General features: G+C 46.2%; 1 protein-coding gene across 2 annotated transcripts in view; it reads left to right on the forward strand.

Moving 5' to 3' along the window:
• The window catches only part of MTURN (maturin, neural progenitor differentiation regulator homolog), a 29,586-nt gene extending 12,139 nt beyond the window's left edge, over positions 1–17,447 (forward strand). Inside the window, exons 3-4 of one of the 2 annotated variants that reach the window (XM_050314489.1) lie at positions 283–435; positions 16,094–17,447. In XM_050314489.1, coding sequence (XP_050170446.1) covers positions 283–393 — 111 coding nt within the window. In that variant the 3' untranslated portion in view covers positions 394–435; positions 16,094–17,447. Of the gene's footprint in view, positions 1–282; positions 3,584–16,093 lie in introns of those variants that run through there. The other variant, XM_050314479.1, reaches the window with a different exon arrangement.
• The last annotated feature ends 1,860 nt before the right edge of the window (positions 17,448–19,307 follow it).

Raw genomic sequence — 19,307 nt, forward strand, 5'->3', positions numbered from 1 at the left:
CATAATGCGACCTCAGGGAAGAATGTGAAGCTTTTTGCAAGTGCTTTGTTTTGGTTTTATTTATCTTCCGGTCTCTGAGCACTTAATTTGGTGTGAGGATGCATTTTCAACTCTTTCTCTATCCCAGGAGGGAGAGAAAGAGAGCTGAGATCATTGTGTAATACTGTTATTCCAGGGTTTTAAGGTTTTCAAGAAGTGGCACATAGGATTTGTGTGAAGATTTGCAGCAAAGCTGCACGAGTGGGTAATTCACTGTTACACAGTATTTTCTCTTCTTTGTAGTTACTTGGGCTTCCAGATGTTGATGATGATGCATTTGAAGAATATAACGCAGATGTGGAAGAAGAGGAACCAGAAGCCGATCACCAACAGATGGGTGTCAGCCAGCAGTGATTTTCTGAGAAGCTAAAATAATTCGGAAGCCTTTGGTACCAGGTGGGGTCAGGTGGTCCCACGTTAGCCTGTTCGAATTAGCCCATCACAAGGGGATATCTGGCTGCCAAGATAAAAGTTTCACAAAAAATGGTTTAAAAAAAAAAAAAAAAATAATTTGTGATGAGCTTTGCTAAGAAGTGACCTGAATTTTGCTCCTGCTTCAGTGGGTTTTCTATGGAGTTGTCTTGGTAGCATTCTACCGCAATCAGTCTAGAAGTAGTTTTGTCGCTGACTTGTCTCTTCGATTTGTGCTCGAGAGTAGCATTCGCTGACATGAATGTAGAGTACCGAGAATGTAGGAAACGTGTGGTGAGAGTGCCGAGTCCTCACCGGTGACCTTTCTGAGGAAACCAGCGCAGAGAGCAAACACCACCTGCGCTTTTATGTTTAGTTCAACAGCTATGGTTTTTGAAAAAGTACCAAACTTGGGAGAAACCTCTCCTTAAAAACAGTAGTTCAATAGTGGTTGGTGCTGCAGAAGTGCACGTGAGGGCTTAACAAAAAAGTAATGGGAAGTGGGAAATCCAGGAGGTGTCAGACATATTAATGTTGTTTTACTGACACCTGAGTTTACAAGTGCTGAATTGATAACTGGGAGTAATGAGTATCAACAGCACACATTATAGCCAACCCTGGTACTCAAACATCATGTGATCCAAAGGCAAGTGCTGCTTTCTTACAAATGAAGTAAAAAATAGCCATAGCCTATCCCACTTCTGCATGACAACCAACTTTAAGCTTCGCTGGTTTTGATACACTGCCAAATTATTACTCAAACCTCGTGGCATCATGGATTAGAATCATAGAATATACTGTGTTTGAAGGGACCCATCAGGATCATCAAGTCCAACTCCTGGCCCTGCACAGGAGACCCAACAATCACACCGTGTGCCTGAGAGTGTTGTCCAAATGCTTCTTGAACTCAGACAGGTGTGGTGCTGTGACCACTTCCCTGAGGAGCCTGTTCTAGTGCTCAGCCATCCTCTGAGTGAAAAGCCTTTTCTTGGTATCTAGCCTAAAGCTCCCCCAGCTCAGCTTCCTACCATTTCCTCGAGTCCTGTCATTGACCATGAGAGTGGAGAGATCAGTACCTGCTGCTCTACTTCCCCTCATGAGGATGCTGAAGACCGCAGTGAGGTCTCCCCTCAGTCTTCTCCAGGCTGAACAGACCAAGTGACCTCAACTGCCCCTCATACGGCTTCCTGTCCAGACCCTGCACCATCCTCGTGACCCTCCTTTGGACACTGTCTAAGAGCCAAAGGTCTTTTTTATATTGCGGTACCCAAAACCTGCATGCAGTATTCAAGGTGAGGCCACCCCAGTGCAGAGCAGAGTGGGACAATCCCCTCCCTGGACTGGCTGGTGATGCTTTGCCTGATGCCCCCCAGGACAAGGTTGGCCCTCCCAGTTGCTAGGGCACTGCTGACTCATATTCAACTTGCCATCGACCAGGACCCCCAGGTCCCTTTCCATAGCGCTGCTCTCCAGCCTCTCCTTCCCTAGTCTATACACACAACCAGGATTGCCCCGTCCCAGGAGCAGAATCCAGCACTTGCCCTTGTTAAACTTCGTAGGGTTGGTGAGAGATTGCCCATCATCCTAATTTGTTGAGGTCTCTCTGCAGAGCCTCTCTGCCCTGGAGGGAGTCACTAAATTGCTCACCCCCAATTTAGTGTTTTTGTCAAAACTTAGTATTCCTTTAAGTTGTTAATGAAGATGGTGAAGAGAACTGGGCTGAAAATGGAGCCCTGTGGAACCCCACTAGTGACTGAATGCCAGCCAATGTTACCCCATTCAGTATAACTCTTCTGCCCAACCTGTGAGCCAGTTGCTCACTTTTCACATAACGCAGTTATCCAGCTTTGTCCTGGACGTTTTGTCCAGAAGGATACTGAGAGAGTATCAAAAACTTTGCTGAAGTCCAAAAAGATGACATCTACTGGCTTTCCTAGATCAGCTAGGTGGGTTACCCTGTCACAGCAGGAAGTCAGGTTCCACAAGTAGGACTTTCCCCTCATGAAGCCAAGCTGGCTGTAGCTGAAGACTGCGTTGTCCTCCACGTGTTTTTCAATACCTCCCAGAATAATCTTTTCCATGGTTTTATTGGGCACTGAAGTGAGACTGACCAGCCTGTCATTTCCAGGGTCCTCCTTGAGTGCACCTTAAGTGCAACTTGAGTGCAACCTAACATTGAAGCCATAAGGGTATAAACCAGCACCTGGTTCTTAAAATTATGCTGGAACTCTTCCTCTCCCTGGGCCTTTGAGCTAGTGGGAGCATTTACACCTGTTTGAAGGGGAGCTAAAATACCACTACTTTGGCTGATACGAAATCTAGTGAGTTTTGGTTATCAGGGAACTTGCTCCCCAGAAGGCTTTGGTGATGGTTTTGGTATAAAGGATATATATATATATATATATTATACCTGTTTTGCATAGATTTAAGTGACTTGGATGAGTGCCAGACTGTGAAGATGTAGGGTGTCTTTATTTACTTGCCTTTTGTACTGAAAATATAAGAAGCAAAGGTAATTCTATTGTAATACAGCTGAAGAAAAATGTTTCTAAATTCTCTCCTTTTTTCCAATTTTTTAGAAATTACTAAACAAAGGTCACATGCTCCAAAAACCCTTTTATACAGAATTAGCTTTATAAAAACAAAGAGTGAGTGAAGAGAAAATGCTTGGACAACTCCTAGAAACAACTCGCATCATTTTGAAAATCCTTGTTGTTAACAATGTCTCCTTTTCAATAGACTTTTTAAAGACTCTTTTTCCAAGGTTACTAAAGAGAGCAAGTTTTCTTGGTGGTTTGATGATGGTGGCTTCAGAGATGCATAGCACATGATTTTTCAGCTGGAGGCAAAAAACCTTTCGTGAGTGGCATGATGTGTGGTACCTGAATCTGCACAGAAGTGTCTACAACACTGTAAAAGTCAGAGTTTAAGAATATTAAAAAAAAAGGTGGAAGAAAACCAGAGCTTAATGCAACTTTGTACATTCTTTCAGCATGCAGGCGTAAACATGGTAGTTGCAGCACATTTTCTATGGACTAGTGACGTGAGAACTGTGGCAGTTCATTGTATAACACTGTACAGCAGCAATAGGCTTTTTGCTTACTAAAATAAAGTGTAAGACCGGTGGTTTTCATCCCTGCTTTAAGTCCCTAAATTTTTCTTTCCTCTCCAGCTAGGACAGATACTATAACCTTAAACAGAGCCTTCCTTCAGGAAAACCTTTCTCTTTGTAGCATCATGGCTCATACAAGTAGGGGCTGACTTTCCTCTACTCTAGCATAATGTAAGCGAGCAATTCACAGTAGCCCAAGCAGGAGGCAAAGTCCTACCATCCAGGTTTGCTGGCCACTTGCACCCTTTTGGCTCAGGGGAAGGTGCAGGCACCCACCCACACACCTGCACAAGCCGTGGCACGGCTGCATCGTGAGCTGGGCTGCGGGGTCGGTCTGGCTGGCGTGTAACCCTCTGCCTTTTTGCAGACAGGCAGTTTTCCAGCTGGATCAATTCAACCATCTGGCTAAGTGTGTGGCTGCATAGACGAGTGCCAGCACAACGAAGGGGAGGGTGAAGGGGTGAACCGGGGTAGTAGCTGAAGACCTGCTGCTAAATGCACCTTGCACAGTGTTAGGGGCCCACGGCAGAGGTGCAGACCAGCCCAAATGCTGTGAAGGATTGACTCCACAAGGCTCAGTGGAGAACTGGGCTCTGACTGGCAGCAGGATAGGTGGGAATTCAGGAAACGAGGAAAGACTGTAAGATCCAGTGCTTGTAACTGCATACAGGAGGTTGTAATATGTACTGCACTCTGCTACCTTTCCCTGTGTATTGATTGAATTGTTAATGAGGGGTTGAACATTAATGTGGTTGCAAGCAAACAAAGCTGTAAATTATGTAGATATATTATTATTTTCTGTATTCACTAACTCACTTTTTTTCGGAATGCCAAATGCCATTTGGGTGACTTCCACACCAGACTGCAAGTGCTGGACAGCTGGGGGCCCTTCTGCAGTGCACACCCCTGCAAAACTCCCACTGAAGCCAGCAAGATTTTGTTCAGACGGGACCTGCAGAACCAGGGAATGTGTGAGGCTTGGTCCTGCAGAGAGCTGAGCACTCTCATTCCCTCTCACTTTGCTAGGAGTGGAATGTGTTGAGAGCCCTGCTGCTGAACTGAAGCATGACCAACCAGCACTAAGAATAAACTGGAATTTTATACATAGAAAATTTAATTTACATGTGTAATAAATGTGAATGAGCATTAATATAGAATGTATTTTATCAAAAAATATTGATTCCTTACTTTGACCAAATACATTTCTGTATTACTGTGTTACTTGTTCCATGCTTGCCAAATGATGCAAGAGATGCAGAACTGGTATGGTTGTATTACAAAGTGGTTTTATATTTTATTTGTATTTTATTTTTCCCTTCCTTCCACCACATATTGCAGTTAGTAGCCGTTCAATAATTAATCAGAGGTAGCATGACCCAGTGGCTAGGCTGGCGACAGAGACACAAGCTTTGCCAACTATAAATGCTTGCAAATCAGGGAGATGAGTGAACAGATGTGGATTCATAGCTCTGCCATTGCCTTGCCCTGAGCTTCAAGTGGGTCTCGGTGGCTGGGCATTCAAGGCAGACCTCTAGTTGTGCATCCATGCCTCTAGAAAATTTAGAAGGAGCAGGGTAACTCCTTTGAAAGTCCCACCTTAATCATTTTGTAAAAGGGATTGTGAGTATTATTTACCCAGCGGTGTATACAGTGCTTTAGATCTGTGGGTGAAAAGAGGCACATGTGAGTATTGCCTATCCTCAAAGCAAACCACTAATGAAAGGACATAGAAAAGTGTCCCTTTTCCCTCACCCTTTTCTTGTAGGCATTTCACGCTCTTAACTAAATACAAATATATTAGAACAGAGCCTCTTGCAGAACTGACGCTTCTGAATATGAGTGGCATGAATGCAGTGAGCAGAGTGCTGCTTGGGGGATGAGAAATACATGGGATGCCAGAGGGAAGCACAGATTTCAGAAATGCGACAGCTGGTTTGGGTAGCAGGGGCAAGAGTGAGCAAGGCCCCTTCCAGAAAGATGCTGTGATTTCTGAGACAGCCCAAACCATCCTGCCAAGTGGCTGCTTATTGAATCCATGCTGTTTATAAAACAGCTCCTCTGGACTTTACTGGGGCCTTGAGCTCAGTCGTGTTTTTCCATGAGTGTCCTGCCTGATGAAAGCATTCAGATGGTTGAGGGGGAAGAAGGGATGGAGAAAACAACCTTCTCTTCCTGGTGGGACGTGAGGCTGTGACAGTAAAAGTGATTGCAATAATGTTGTGGATTTTGTTTTGGAAAGGTGCCATTCAGGATATATTCCCAGCCTCTTTCATCATGTTTCCTGATCTTTCTCTGGGATCCAGGGTGGACGTCCATGGCTGTTTTGCTCAACGTCAGGTTTAGCTGTGGCAGGAGGCGAGGTTACCGGTTCGTCCATCCTCATTCTGTGTCCATCCTTATAACCCATGTCCATGCTTCCCTCCTGTCCATCCTTACCATTCAGTTCTTGTCAGAATTTCTCACTCACAGAGGAGGGAAAGCATAGGAAAGGGGAGAGAAGCACCTCTTACCTCCCACAGCTTGCAGCCGGATGCATCAGTGAAAGCTGCAGTTCAGCACAGTGCGTGTTACCGAGTCACATTGTCTTCTCTGCACAGGGGGATGAGGTGGCATGGGAGATGTGTTATCCCTCGATGACCCATGAATGGTCCATGCCAGAGAGGGGTTATGCAGAAGACAGCAGTCTTTTAGGTGCCAATCCCGGTATCTTCACAGGGAGTGATGTGTAGCCAAATGATCCACTCTCTGAAAATCATAACCCGTTGAGGCTTTCCAGGCTGGGTGCCCCAAAAATGAGACTTGTCTGGTTGGATGTCTCTTTCTCAGTGCTGGCTGGTTTTGGTCTGGCCCCAGGACATTAGAAATAGGGAAGTATCCCTTAAGGGGCTCTAGCTGGATGCACCTCTCTCTAAATCACTGAGCGTAGGCAAATGCTTTGTTTGATCTGTTTAATTCTGGCAGGACCTCCCCTCCTCCCCAGCAGCCTGTCTGTGCAGCCAGCTGCAGCTGGGAAGGCTTTGTGTGAGAGCCAGGCAGGAGTGACTCAGGGCAGCAGCTCCTAGACCCTGTAACACGCTGGGCTTGAGGTGGTACCTGCAGAGTCACCAGGGAGCTGAAGGCTCAGGGATATCACTTCCAAGGCAGATATTAAAATAAATAGATTGTCTAAATGTGATACTTACCTGTGATAGGGAAGGCTCTGAGGACAGACCTTGTCAGTTTGGGTTTTTATTAGACTTCTGAGACTTAGCTGCATTGTTGGTATCTGATGTCTCTGTCAACTGTACAAAGGAAACCTCTTGACTTAAACACAGTCACCTGTTCAGTGGGCCAGATTATTATTTACGTGATCTGTGTTTCTCTTTCTTTTATTCTCATTTCTGATAATTTTTTTTAAAGAAAGAAAATCCCTAAAGGCATGTTGGCATTATTGCAAGTGGATTCTATAGGGCCACGTAGTACTGCACTGTCAGTACAAGATTGGACATAAAAAAAGAGTACAGATTAACAAAAAGGGCCTTGATTTGTCTGCAGAAAAAAAAACAACCTTCTTTGAACTAGTTATTTCTGAGTACAGTAAAGCTCACTGGTTTCACGTAGAATACATTGAACTTTGAAATTCCCTTTCTGTACCAACGTGCTGTTGCTCATGTAGGCAGGGATCTGTGGTAACGCTGCATGTAAAGGAAGCTTTCATCTGCGGGGGGCGGGGGGCGGGTGATGGAAACACCAACTCTGGATTTCAGTGAGCGCAATATCTTTGTTGTTGTCGAGTTTTCCTTTACTAATGTAAGGACCAGCCAGCCTTCAGCACGTCAAGCAGAAATCATGTTGTGCCACACCATGCCAAAGCTGTCTTTGGTGTGGTTTCGACCATTTTTCTGGCTGGAAGATGTGTCTTTGGGACTACAAAGCTGGGAAAACGGGTCACCGAAAGCTGCCCTTTTGTTCAACGCTTTCAAAGGTGTAAGCCTTCAGTGAAGTACTGCCTTCCTTCTGATCCTTCTTCCTCCTGATCCTCCTTCCTCTCCCACCACTGAGGCATCAAATCCAGCAGTGTCATTACACCATGAGCTTGCCATTAAAGAGCTTACCAAAACTCTGGTGACTGATGGAGTCTTTTCTGTGGGAGCAAAATCAGCTAACTTTTGAATCTGGGCAGCTAAAACAGCTACAATGCATGTGATGAAGGGAGAGACAGGCTTAAACTTCCCGGGCACTGCTGGTGTGTATGGTGGTATAACACAGTGTTTAAAGGTGTAAGGAGGAGAAAATTACGTCATTTGAGCTTTGGGCACTGCAAAGCCATCCATGCTGGACCCAGAACCATGAGGTGGTTTGGCACAGTCTGAGGTGGTGGATTTAGAAGCTGGGAATTGGTGGTGAGCCAGTATTTCAGACCTCTCAGGTCTTTTTCTGGTTTTTTTTTTCTATTTGTGTGTGAGCCAGTATTTCAGACCTCTCAGGTCTTTTTCTGTTTTGCACAGATTAGGGAGACATCTGTTCTAATTAAGAGACATGTAATAATGCTGAAATGAAAATTGGTGATTCTGTTCAAACAATTTTCCTCTTTTCTTTAAACACTATACTTTTAATTGCTGCTTAGACATCTTCTCACCCTGATTTAGTTGAAAGAGTGCTGTCTGTTGTTACCTTTTGTCACAAGGCTCTGTGGGCTGACATGTTCCAGCCCATGGAAGAGCAAGTGCTTTAACTTAGCACTTGTTTTTTTTTTTGGCACTTCCCAGGGCACGAGCACTGAGAGGAGCGTGCCAATTACATGCTTCATGGTGTGCCTAGAACCTTTAGTGCTGTCTATAAAGCCATTCCTGTGGTTGGTGGAGTACCTGCCAGGACTGATTCCCTCATGTTGGTGCATGATCCCGACAACACAAGCCCCCAAGCCTCTTGAGAGACCTTTGCATATGGTGGAAGCCCCTGTGGCAATTAGGCAGATACAGCTGCCGTCGTGGAAACAATGATGATCCCAAGCAGCTCTTCAGCTGCTTGGAGCCTGCTGCCCACTCAGGTCTGCTGGATGGAATTCTTCCTGGCATCAGAAGATTGAATAAATTTAAACAGTTTTGACAGCAGGCCTCTGCTAATATGGACCTCATATTAGACCACATCTGCCCTGCTGTGGTGGGGAGCTGCCCCACAAGGTGGTGGCTGCAGCCAGGGGCACTCTGTCACATGCACAGCTTTTGCCCACTCCAAATCTGTCCATGCTCCAGCTCTCCAGAGTTACGTCACACCTTCCCTAAGTCAAGAAATCGGAGTATTCCAGGACTGTGATAGGCTTTGGCTTTGTCTCAAGGAGAACAGATCCATTAGAGGTACGTAGTTTGTGCTTCCTCTGTAGTCTCCTGCCTAATGGTCTATTCCCCCACCACGGCTGTCCTCAAATGGTCAACTGGGAAGTGCAGTTACCCTCCTCGGCAGCACCATGTACTGTTTTAAGGCGCAAGCCAAATTTTATGCTTGCTTTGCTTTCTGCAAATCTTTATGTTCCTTGTTCTCTGTGGCAAGGTTCTTGCTTCTGCCACTTCTTTAGTGATGGATGAAATGCCATAAAAAAGCACATCTAACTTTATTTCCAGTGCCTGTGCTTTTCACCAAAACAAGTAGTGCTGTAGTTGTAACACCAAGGCAAGATTTGTATGCCTTTTATTAGACAAACTGATACAGAAAGCCACAAGCTCTGAAGCTCCCAAGTGCATCCCACGCTGAAATAAAAGCAGCAATTATTATGGGGCAGTCTGATAGCAGGTAATATCTCTCCACGACAGCCTAGCCTTGCTTGTACACTTTTCGTGAGGTATTGCTGCCATAATGGTGCAATGGAACAGGCAGTGTTAGAGCCAGGATTTTATTTACAGCCTCTGGTAGTGCTAAAGGGCCCAGAAGCTGGTTGTGTCAGCTGTGTTATACCCACCACAGGGCTCCTTCGGAGCGTTTGAAGGGCCGTAGCATGCCATGAGCTCTGAAGCCTCTATGGTTTTGGGTTTGTAGTAGTCCCCTAGAGGTCAGCAGAGCCTACATTTTGAAGCAACTCTAGCGGATGGTAGCACTGCGGGAACGATAAAAGCAAGCTTGCTGCTGGCCTGTGAGGCACTGCTTTTGCTCTCTGGCAATATCATCTGTTGCTGGAGGAGGGATCAGGCTGGGGAAACAAAAAGAATCAGCGCATGGGATAAGAAGCCCTGCTTTGGAGACAGGCAGATGGGTTGAGAACTTGCCTTGGAGAAAGACCATAGGGAGCAGGGGGAGAAGCAGCCCCAGAAGATGGGTGCTAGCATTGTCAAAGCTGCACAGGGCATTGGGAACTGGTAACTAAACCACTTCCCTCCAGTGGTACCCATTCTTCCTGGGATTGCGGCTGGACTGTAGAGCATCAGGAGCAATGTCCTGGCTGAGTAAGCTCCGCTGCAGCTGCGCGTTGTGTGTGTGCATCTGTGCTCCAGTGTTGCTGCTGGTCACACTGATTTCTCAGCATTTGGCTGTGTCCGCAGTGCCACACTGGTCTCAGCCACACTGCAGCCCCTGAACAGATATTGCCTCTGCATGCCCAGGGCCTTGCAGTCAGTCCCTCATATAGGCACTCACTTTACCTGCAACTCCGGCCCAGGGCTAGAGGTGGAGCTGGGTTCTTCCTGGACTTTTTCAGCTTCTGGGGTTGGAATGGCAATGTAAGGGAGCCAGGCTCTGCCACATTCACATGACTTGAGGCTGACAAGCTGGTCACAGATAGCCACTCCGTGTCCAGTCAGCTTTCCACAGTTCCAGGAAAGGGACTGAGTTTTGGCACAAGGCACTGGAACAGACACAGGCTAAAGGATGCTGAAGAGATTTTGAGTGGTGAGTCTTACCTCCTTGTGCTAGGGATCCAGGAGCCAGACCCCAAACCAAGACCTTAATTCCTGCTCCCAGCCCCTGGAAACTCTTGGCCTTGCAGCAAGCAGTCTGGTCAGAGGAAAACCCAAAACCAGCACTGCATTTGCCTGCAGGGCACTGCCAATGTGTGCATCACATTTCTCAGTTATGAGAAAACCAGTTACCTTGAGTGGATGTGAGCTTACATTCACCCTATGCATGGCTTGCTCTCTCCCTGCCTGCAGCTGCAGACCAAATAACTGGGAGTGCAGTTAGCAAAATATGCCTCTTTCTCCCCAGTTTTTCTCCTGGTCAGCATGCCCAGGACTATGGCTGCCCTTTTCCCTATTGTTTAGCTGGATACTCTCCAAGCACAGCTCTCCATTTTCCTCTGCGTCCTTAAGGACCATATGCTCGGCTCCAGCAAAGAACAGAGACTTGCAGGCTCCGTTCAGGAGGACATGAAGTGCTGGAAACGCAGCAGTTCACACAGAAAATCAGTGCCAGTTTTTATGCCTTCTTGCTGTCCCTTTTGGTTAATAAAAGGTTGGAAATTTTTATACTGGCTCTTCTTGAGGGGTTTTTCTTTTTTATTGTTTTATTACTCCCTGTTTGCTGTACTTATTTTTGTTTCTGCAAAACCCTTATCAGGAAAGGTTTTGAACTGCCTGTTAGTCATGTAGCAGCAATGGGGAGTGGCAGCTCTGGCAGCCAAGCATGTGAGTTTGTGCCCTGCTCGCATCTCATGACAAAGGCTGCTGATGTGTAACCCACAGCGTGTCAATGGCCTTCTTGGCTGCCCTGCCGAGGGTGGTCAACCACTGTGCCAGTCACATCTCTCCTCCCTGTGCCCCTGACTATGGAAAGTGAATGCCTTAACCTCGATGAATTCGGCTCTGTTTTTTTGAGCTTTCTGAAGTCAGTGTAGCAGACTGCAATAAAATTGCTTATGCAAAACCTAAATTACAAAGCACCGAGCGTGGACCCTTTTTCACCACTGTGAAATGTCTGAGCCTGAGGGCAAGACAGTTTTATGGATGCAGCAAGCCATGAGTTGAAGATGTATAGTGTGATAATGAAATGTTTGCTGAGACTTCTCCAACTGTGCCTGAGGGTTTCTTTCCCACTAGTCCCAGGGCATGGGTGTGTGTTTTTCCATCTCTGTAGGATAGCAGGAGGCACCTTTCCGGGAATCACCACAGCAAGGCTCTTGCTGAATTTCTTCAGGTTTTGTCCATGTAGTTTCTTTGTTGTGTTATCCAGAAAAAGGGAGGGAGAGCGGGCATTACTTGCCAAACCGGTAATGTGATCACTAACCTGGCTTCATCAGTGCTCCCGAACCCTCCCAAGCAGAGATGAGCAGTTAATTAGGTAACTGGCCCCATGCAGTATCTCCGGTAAAAGACAGTTCGCAGTGCAGCAGCAGATCGGCAAAAGTGCATACTATCAGCCCCAGGAATGTGCTTTCATCCATCAGCACACAGAAGAGCTCAAGGGGAAAACTAGGGATGGACTTGGCATTTCTGGGTTAGAGTCACAGGATCATTAAGGACCTCTAGGTAATCATTGAGTCCAACCATTAAACTAACACTGCCAGGTCCACCACTAAACAGTCTTCTGAAATGTGTAAGAAATGGGGGAGACAGCATCTCAAAACAGGGGTGAGGGGGTGTTTTTGCAGGAAAAAAAAATCAAATCATCTTTGTTACTGTGGAAACCAAGCAATGAACACAGCCCCAGAGGAACAGTGACCTTGGGCCAAAAGGCTGCGGGAAGACCCAAGGAGAAGGCATCTAGGAGATCACAGATCCCATTTCAAAGACGACTGTGTTTCAGGAGCTGGTGGCATACTCAAGACAGGGAAAGGGAATGGCAAAGAGGAGATACAAGAGGAATGAGACCAGGAAGAGGGCATCATGGGAAGGAACTGGTGGAGAAGACGATTGGTTTGGTCCAAGGTGGGACTGGAGAAGGCCTTGTGACAGATGAATGCAGCCAAGCTCAGCCAAAGTCAGTAACTGAAATGGACATGGAGACATAGCAGCATCTGATGGAAAAACACTCAGGCAAACATAGCTGTAGCAAGAACCTTTGAGCAACAACCACTGCAGCTCTTCTTCTTCCTCACCAGTCCCCCAGGAGGTTCCTGCACTATTTCTTACTTGTTTCTGAAGACTGTTTATTGGTGGACCTGGCAGTGCTTAGTCGCTTACTCTGGGTTCCAGGAGCTGCAGCCCATCTGTGGCCCCCTTCCCTATCACTCACATTCTTCAAAAAGAGCAAAAAGAGTGTTGCCAGGACCCCAAATCCTTTTGACTAAGCACCAGCTGCTGCCACACCCAGCCATGCAGCACACTGAACAGGCAGGGCTGTTTGTTGCTACGTGATGAACTCCTGCAACTCTTGTACAGATTGGCACAGCTCTTGTACCCTTGGCACAGATTGTCACCACGTCCATTTGTACAAACTTGTACATGTTATCACACCACTGGAGCTTTCACTGCCAACTGTTCTTTCAGAACAATAAAAATCATGTTTTCCTTCCTAATAAAGTCTCTTTCCTCACACTGTCCCTACAATGGTGCTGTTTGTACAATGTATGGCAAGCCTTACCCATGAAGAAGGGACCTGCCCAGGCCTGCAGGTCCCTTAATGGGATGATAATGCTGAGAGTTAATACAACCAAAGCAAACTGATCAAATTTAGCCACTCAGTCACCTGCAGTGGCCTGACACCTACTGTTGTAATGGACGTTTAGACGCGCAAGGAAATGACACAGAAGACATGAATAACGTGTTTCCAAGTAGTGCCACTGAAGCCAGCATGTCTGATGGGCAACTCATGTGATCTTGCAGGTCCCTGAACCCCTGCTCTTTGTCTTTGCAGCTGTTGCTTGGCAGAGTAAAGCTTCCAGTCAGTGCCTGTCTCTTCATTCCTCAGAAGTTACTCTTTTCCAGTAGTGGTACTTAAATAATGTCAATCTGCAAAATTGGTTCATTAGCCATGATGACAGAGGAGAAGAACTTCTAAGAAGAAGGAGAAGGCTGATGATCACCAATGTTCGTATTAGCTATCCTGGCAATGGAGATTTTTACATTAAAGAAAACAGGTGATAATTCCTGAATGTCTCCAGATGAAGCTCACTTTGCCTTGTTAAACTTGGGCTGGAGTACAGTAAAAAAATAGCTGTTTCTGTAGCTGACCACTGAGGAAGAGTTTGGAGTGCAGCTTGGAGGAGTGGGGATGCTCTCTGTTGCTCCTATGCAGTCCTAACCATAAGTAACCTCTCCTGCTGATGATGGGTGAGTCTTACAGCATGTGGTAGCTGCAAATTACACAACCATTAGTCACATGTCCAGCAGCCAGCCTGCTGCAGATGAAGTTGGCTGGCCCTGACCATTTGTAGCTGAACCTGTGGGTTTCCTGGCCAAGTCGTGGCCAAGTGCTTCTGAATGGACAGCCAGCCTCTCAGAGTTACATGCTGTACTGCCACCTCCACTGTTGACCTCAAGAGCTGGTCACAGTTCACAGCCTCTCTGATGAATAGCACAACCCCTTCTAGTTAAGGTGGGCATTTCTCCATGAAGTCTCCTTTGAAAGGTCCTCTGTCCTCTGCCCCTCACTTGTCTGCTGTTGCTGATATTGCTACAGCAAGCTGTAGCCAACACAGGCAATGGTGGAGTAGGGATGTGGCTCACCAAGCCATAGCCAGCCAGAAGAGCAGGTCAAATGCATGGGCAGGAGCCACTGCCTGCAACCAGTGAGCAGCAACCTTGCATGTGGAGCTATCTTGGCCATAGCAACACATCAGGACTTTGCAAAGTCCCCATCAGTCCTGGAGAAGCAGAACGTGGGATGCCAAACAGGGCTTGCAGGGGCCAACCTGCCAGATCTGCAGTGTGTACCCTCCTGGCTATTTTCTCTTTCATATCCTGTTGGTATCGTATGAGAGACTCCATGTGAATTTGGACTGACTCAACCATGGAAGAAAACTCTATGTGGGGAGGAAACAACTTGATCTGGTGACTTGCTCTATGTTTGAAACAGCAAAAGCCTGGCTTAATTTCTCTCCTCTGCTGTGACTGACTTCAATCCTTCAGTGCCATGTAGTGTATTCTTGCACTAATGCCATGAGGGTTATCTCAGAAATCATAGAATCATAGAATTGTAGAATCTCTGAAGTTGGAAAATACCTCTAAGATCATCAAGTCCAAATGCAAGAACCTTCTTTATTTCTTAAAGAAATACATGTTTTGTGACAGAGAGCAGGGAGTGGAAGTATCCCAGATATGCAGGTGGGCTTTTGCAGGTTTTTCTTTCCTATGAGAATACACTGGATAGGACAAACTTAGTTCCTCTGCACTGGTTCTGACCTCCTGGCATGTTAGCATTCAGGGACTGAATTCAGGGACATCCAGCACTGCCACTGGATTTGTTTACTGATAAACTTGTTAAGATGTGAAATATGTGTGAAAAGACAGTGCGTGGTTAAAGCTGATTTTACTTACGTAGCTCAGAGGTCACAGGAACCTTATAAAACAGCAAAATTATAGTGAATCTGAGAGCTGATTTTCATCCAGCTTCTGCTCTTTTTGTCCATCTAAATAACTGCTTTATGGTTGCATTGAGAGCTCCTAAGGATGTTTTGGTTTTGCCTTTTCCTTTCATCTTCAGGATTTGCTGGGTCATGAAGTCCCCTGTCATGCTGCCCTGGCATGTGTACATGACTGCTAGAGGTGCCTTGGAGGGCAGACAGCAGCAATGGACCTTGAAAAACCTAGCTGTAATCCAGGAAAACCGGACAACCCACCTCAAAGCCTGGGCAAAGGCATGGGTGAGAAGCCACATGCTGACCAGACCCTGCTGGAGTCATCAGCCTGGCAAGCCACAGTTTTGTGAGCCAGTGTCACTGTGTGGAGGTGGCACAGACATGCATTGTGTGCCAAGGCAGGCACTGCTGGCATAACTCCATATCCTCCAGCTCGCCCGCTCCCTCCTACACCAGCGTAGGAAGTTTTCTCCCCAGCCCTTCCCTAATTGCTCATTCCTGGACCCTGGCCACTATTTGCTGCTCTGAGTGCCTTTGGTACAACTATCTGCAGAACTGCACTGTGAAGTGAGCTGTGTTAAAGACCAACGAGGTCAACCAGGTTTCTGATTCCTTCTGAAGGGATGATTTAAACCTCAGTCATGTTAGCAGCTCATTTATGATTGCTCCAACTCAGAAAGCAAGGAATGACAGCACAAGGGGACAGGGATGGTGACAGAATGGATGGGAACATCTTCAATTGGCTTTGCTGCCAAAGCTGGCAAAGCAACATCCCTACACATCAGCCTGCTAGAAGCTCTCCCTGTTCTTTCCAGGCTCCCACCACTTTGCTGGCAGATTCCTACATTGCTTGAAGGAATTCCATTTCTCTTTAGGGAGTAAATGGTTCAAGTAGTTTGGCATTTATTCTGTCATGGCATACGTGGGACTATCATTAACAGGAATGACACATCCACCCATCAGAGAATGATCTGCTTAATGGCTAAATAGGAAAGCTGTGTACATTAAATTGCAGGCAGCCAGTCAGTTTCTTGATGTAGTTTTCCCAATGATAAAATTGAGACTCATTTCAAAACAGGAAATTAATTTTCCCTCTTTTTATTCAATAGGTACCATAAATACAAACCTGCCCCTTGACAACCCACAGAAGTCTCTGCTGTGATGTATTTATAGGAGCAGACATGCCATGGATGTCTTAATGTAAAACCAGCTTCTGGCTTGGTTGGACTGATGGCTTCTGAAGTGACAGGTAGCCTGGGACAACATTTGTCTGAGCTCACACCCAGTGCCAATCCTTGAACAACTTCTACTGGCTGAACTTAAGCATTTGAAGTTTCTCTGCTGAAAACCAGGAGACAAGGTGATCTGAAAGAAGGCTGAAAAAATGTAGGTGGATGATAAGTACTTGATTTGTAGAGGCATTAAGTTACCACCAAGTATTTTGTTGTTCTCAAGAAGAGAGTAAAATCTGGATGTATTTCATCAGAAAAGTCAGACCAATTGTTCTTAAGCCCATGCTATTCTTTCAAAAACTAAATTTCTGGCTACAAGTTTGCATAAACAAGGATAGAAATTCTTTGTTATGCATTTTAATATATGAAATGGAAATACGGCTAGAGAAAATGGGAACTAGGGAAGATTCACTGAGTATCCAACAGCAGTGAAACTACCTTGAACTGCTTGAACTACTTGCCTTGAACACTTGAACTGCTGCCTTCTCCATTACACATTCAGCTTTTCAGGGATGTAAAGCAGTTGCTGATTTTCAGTCTTCAGAGTGCGTTTACCACTGCACTGCCCATGCAGATTGTGAAGAGCGTGAGCACTAAGCAGCCCCTGTGTGCGCAGCAGCAGCAGCACGACCAGGCAATAGCACCTGGATGGCATGCACAGTTCTCAAGGAGGTCTAGCTCAAGCGGGACTTCATTCTGCATTTGGCCACTCTTTTCTCTCCAACCCTGCTCTCTCAGTTGTGAAACTGTTTGTCAGGACACACAATGAACAGACTGGAGACTTGATTTGTGTTAAAATCAACCTCCCATACAGGTGAGGTTATTTCTAACACAGGTTGGTTGGCCTTTTGACCCCAAATCAGGAGCTGATGGAGTAACAAGTGAATGTTTCTAAGGGGCAAGGGAAGAAGTTACTGCTGAAAGCAATGTGAGTCAAATGGCCGGCTAAGATGATGATGTGTCACTTCTCCTGTACGTGCTTCACTGCTGTTTTGTTATGGAACAGGATGTTCATCCCAAGCTGCAGTAAATTCTGAAATGCTCGTTGGGCTTACACCTAAACAACAATGAATGTTCAAGTACTTTAATGCATGACTGTGTTAATTATTGAATATTAAGATATCATTAAAAGTAGAAGAACAGAACTGAAACTGCTTTCACTTGTCTCAAGGTCACAAAAGTACCTGAAGAAATCAGGACCAAGTGTTTTTCTTTCCCTATAAATTCCCACATCACTCTCCTCTTCATTCCCACTGGCTAAGCACTTCCCCAACTGCTGGCCACTGAGCAACTCTGAGCTGCTAAAAACCAAATCATTCAGGCCAGATGTGTGGGACCTACATCTGGGTTAGAATAACCCCCTCAGTCCCAGAGTTTTCCCTGGAGCCAGGGGAAAACTCTGAGGTGGAGTGGAACAAAAACGAGCTTTCCTGACCTTTCTTCCAAACCATCTGCAAACCTGGGGAACGGATCAGGCTTTCTTCAGCCTCAGGCTTCTTCCCATCTCAGATCTGGTTAACTGGAAATGAACCAGGCTCGTACTAAAGTGCAGGCAAACCACAAGCCAACGAAATATCATCCTTGATATTTTGTTTAAACTATTTCTAGTATGAGCTGTGTATGCTACAGCTATATTGCTCCAATCTGATAATTAACAGCCTGTTGATTATGTCTAGGGTGGAGAATAAATACATTGTGTTCTGTCCTCTCCTCTCCTCATCCCAAATAAGTAGGTACTGTGAGTGCCTTTCATAGCTGCCATTGGCTCCTAATGTGGGCTATCCTTAGCAGAATTTACATTGCAAGGGGATAAAGAAACCACCACGAGTGAGTACCTTAGTCCTCTGTCTGGCCCCTTGCCTCTACGTGTCTTTGCAGCCTCTGACATCCCGTGGGGAAAGAAGATCCAGCATAACTCCTTCCCTCTTTCCCCCAATTCTCACTGCTCCTGGGGGAGTGAGGAGGGAAGCCAAAGCCAGGGTGGTCCCATCCAACCTCCCCGCAGCTGTCGCAGCTGCAGCCCTTCACCCTACAGGGGCAGAGCTGCTGGACGCTGCAGTGTGAAGCCCGGGGAATGGAGAAATTGGTACCTTGCAACATTTTGTATCAATATACAAGCTGTTTCTTTGTTATTTTCCTGAAAGTGTAATCTCAAAAGTTACCGCTTCTATGATCACTTTTGAAATAAACTATACTTCTCTGCCTGGCATCAGGACAAGAAAGCTCACCCACAAAGCAGAGGCTCTTTAGAGCTTCAAACTTTGAAGTGGTTGTTCTTAACACAAGCATCAGGCAGCATTCATAAGAAATCTTAGCACAGGAGCAGGATTAAGCTGAGAAAATGAATATTCTGCTGCTTTAGGTGTACTAGCCTGGTGCAAATTCATCCTGGCTTCTGCAGCTCCCCAGTATGATTTGAAGAGATGAAGAGGGAAAATGTGATGAAGCAGGAATGAGGTTTGGGCTGGTAGATGCACTGGATACAGGGAAGCTTCACAGATACTACCCCCTGTTCCCAGAGGAGAAGGAGCTCAGGGCTGCAGATGGCTTTGGGCAGTTTGTAATTGCAAGGGATCATATTTTATTTTTCGCTTGTGGCTAAGTCAGCTGCTGTATTAAAAAATGACCACGGTCAAAATCAGCGCTGGACACGGCCATGATATGAGGGAGCAGAAACCATGCTGTAGTACATCTGCTGCCCTGGCACACAGCCCAGCACATTAACCAGCAGTGTTGGGAAAGAAGAGGGGAGAAGAGAAAGAGCTACAGCCTCCAGAGGCTTCCTTATTCTGACAGCGAGTCTTTCTTGAGCAAAATCTTCCCACGTTGGGTGAGTTTGTGCATCCCTGTGCAGCACGTTTTTAAGACATATGATTAAATGGTTTCCTGAAGAGGGTCAATCTCAAATGTAGATTCATAAGCTTTTGCCCTGATCTCTGACCTGGGACCCACGAAAGAGGAGGGCATAAGGTGCTCGAGGGAGCATGTGGGGAGACGCAGTTACCAGGCTTGCCAGCCTGTGCAGGAGTACAAGGAGGCTGCCAAGTGGGACTATGAGGTCAGTCTGGGAGCTTCCCTGAGGATGCCCTGG

This window comes from Myiozetetes cayanensis, unplaced genomic scaffold (assembly GCF_022539395.1).
Source record: "Myiozetetes cayanensis isolate MyiCay16 unplaced genomic scaffold, myiCay2020 scf1, whole genome shotgun sequence".
Classification (NCBI taxonomy): Eukaryota; Metazoa; Chordata; class Aves; order Passeriformes; family Tyrannidae; genus Myiozetetes; species Myiozetetes cayanensis.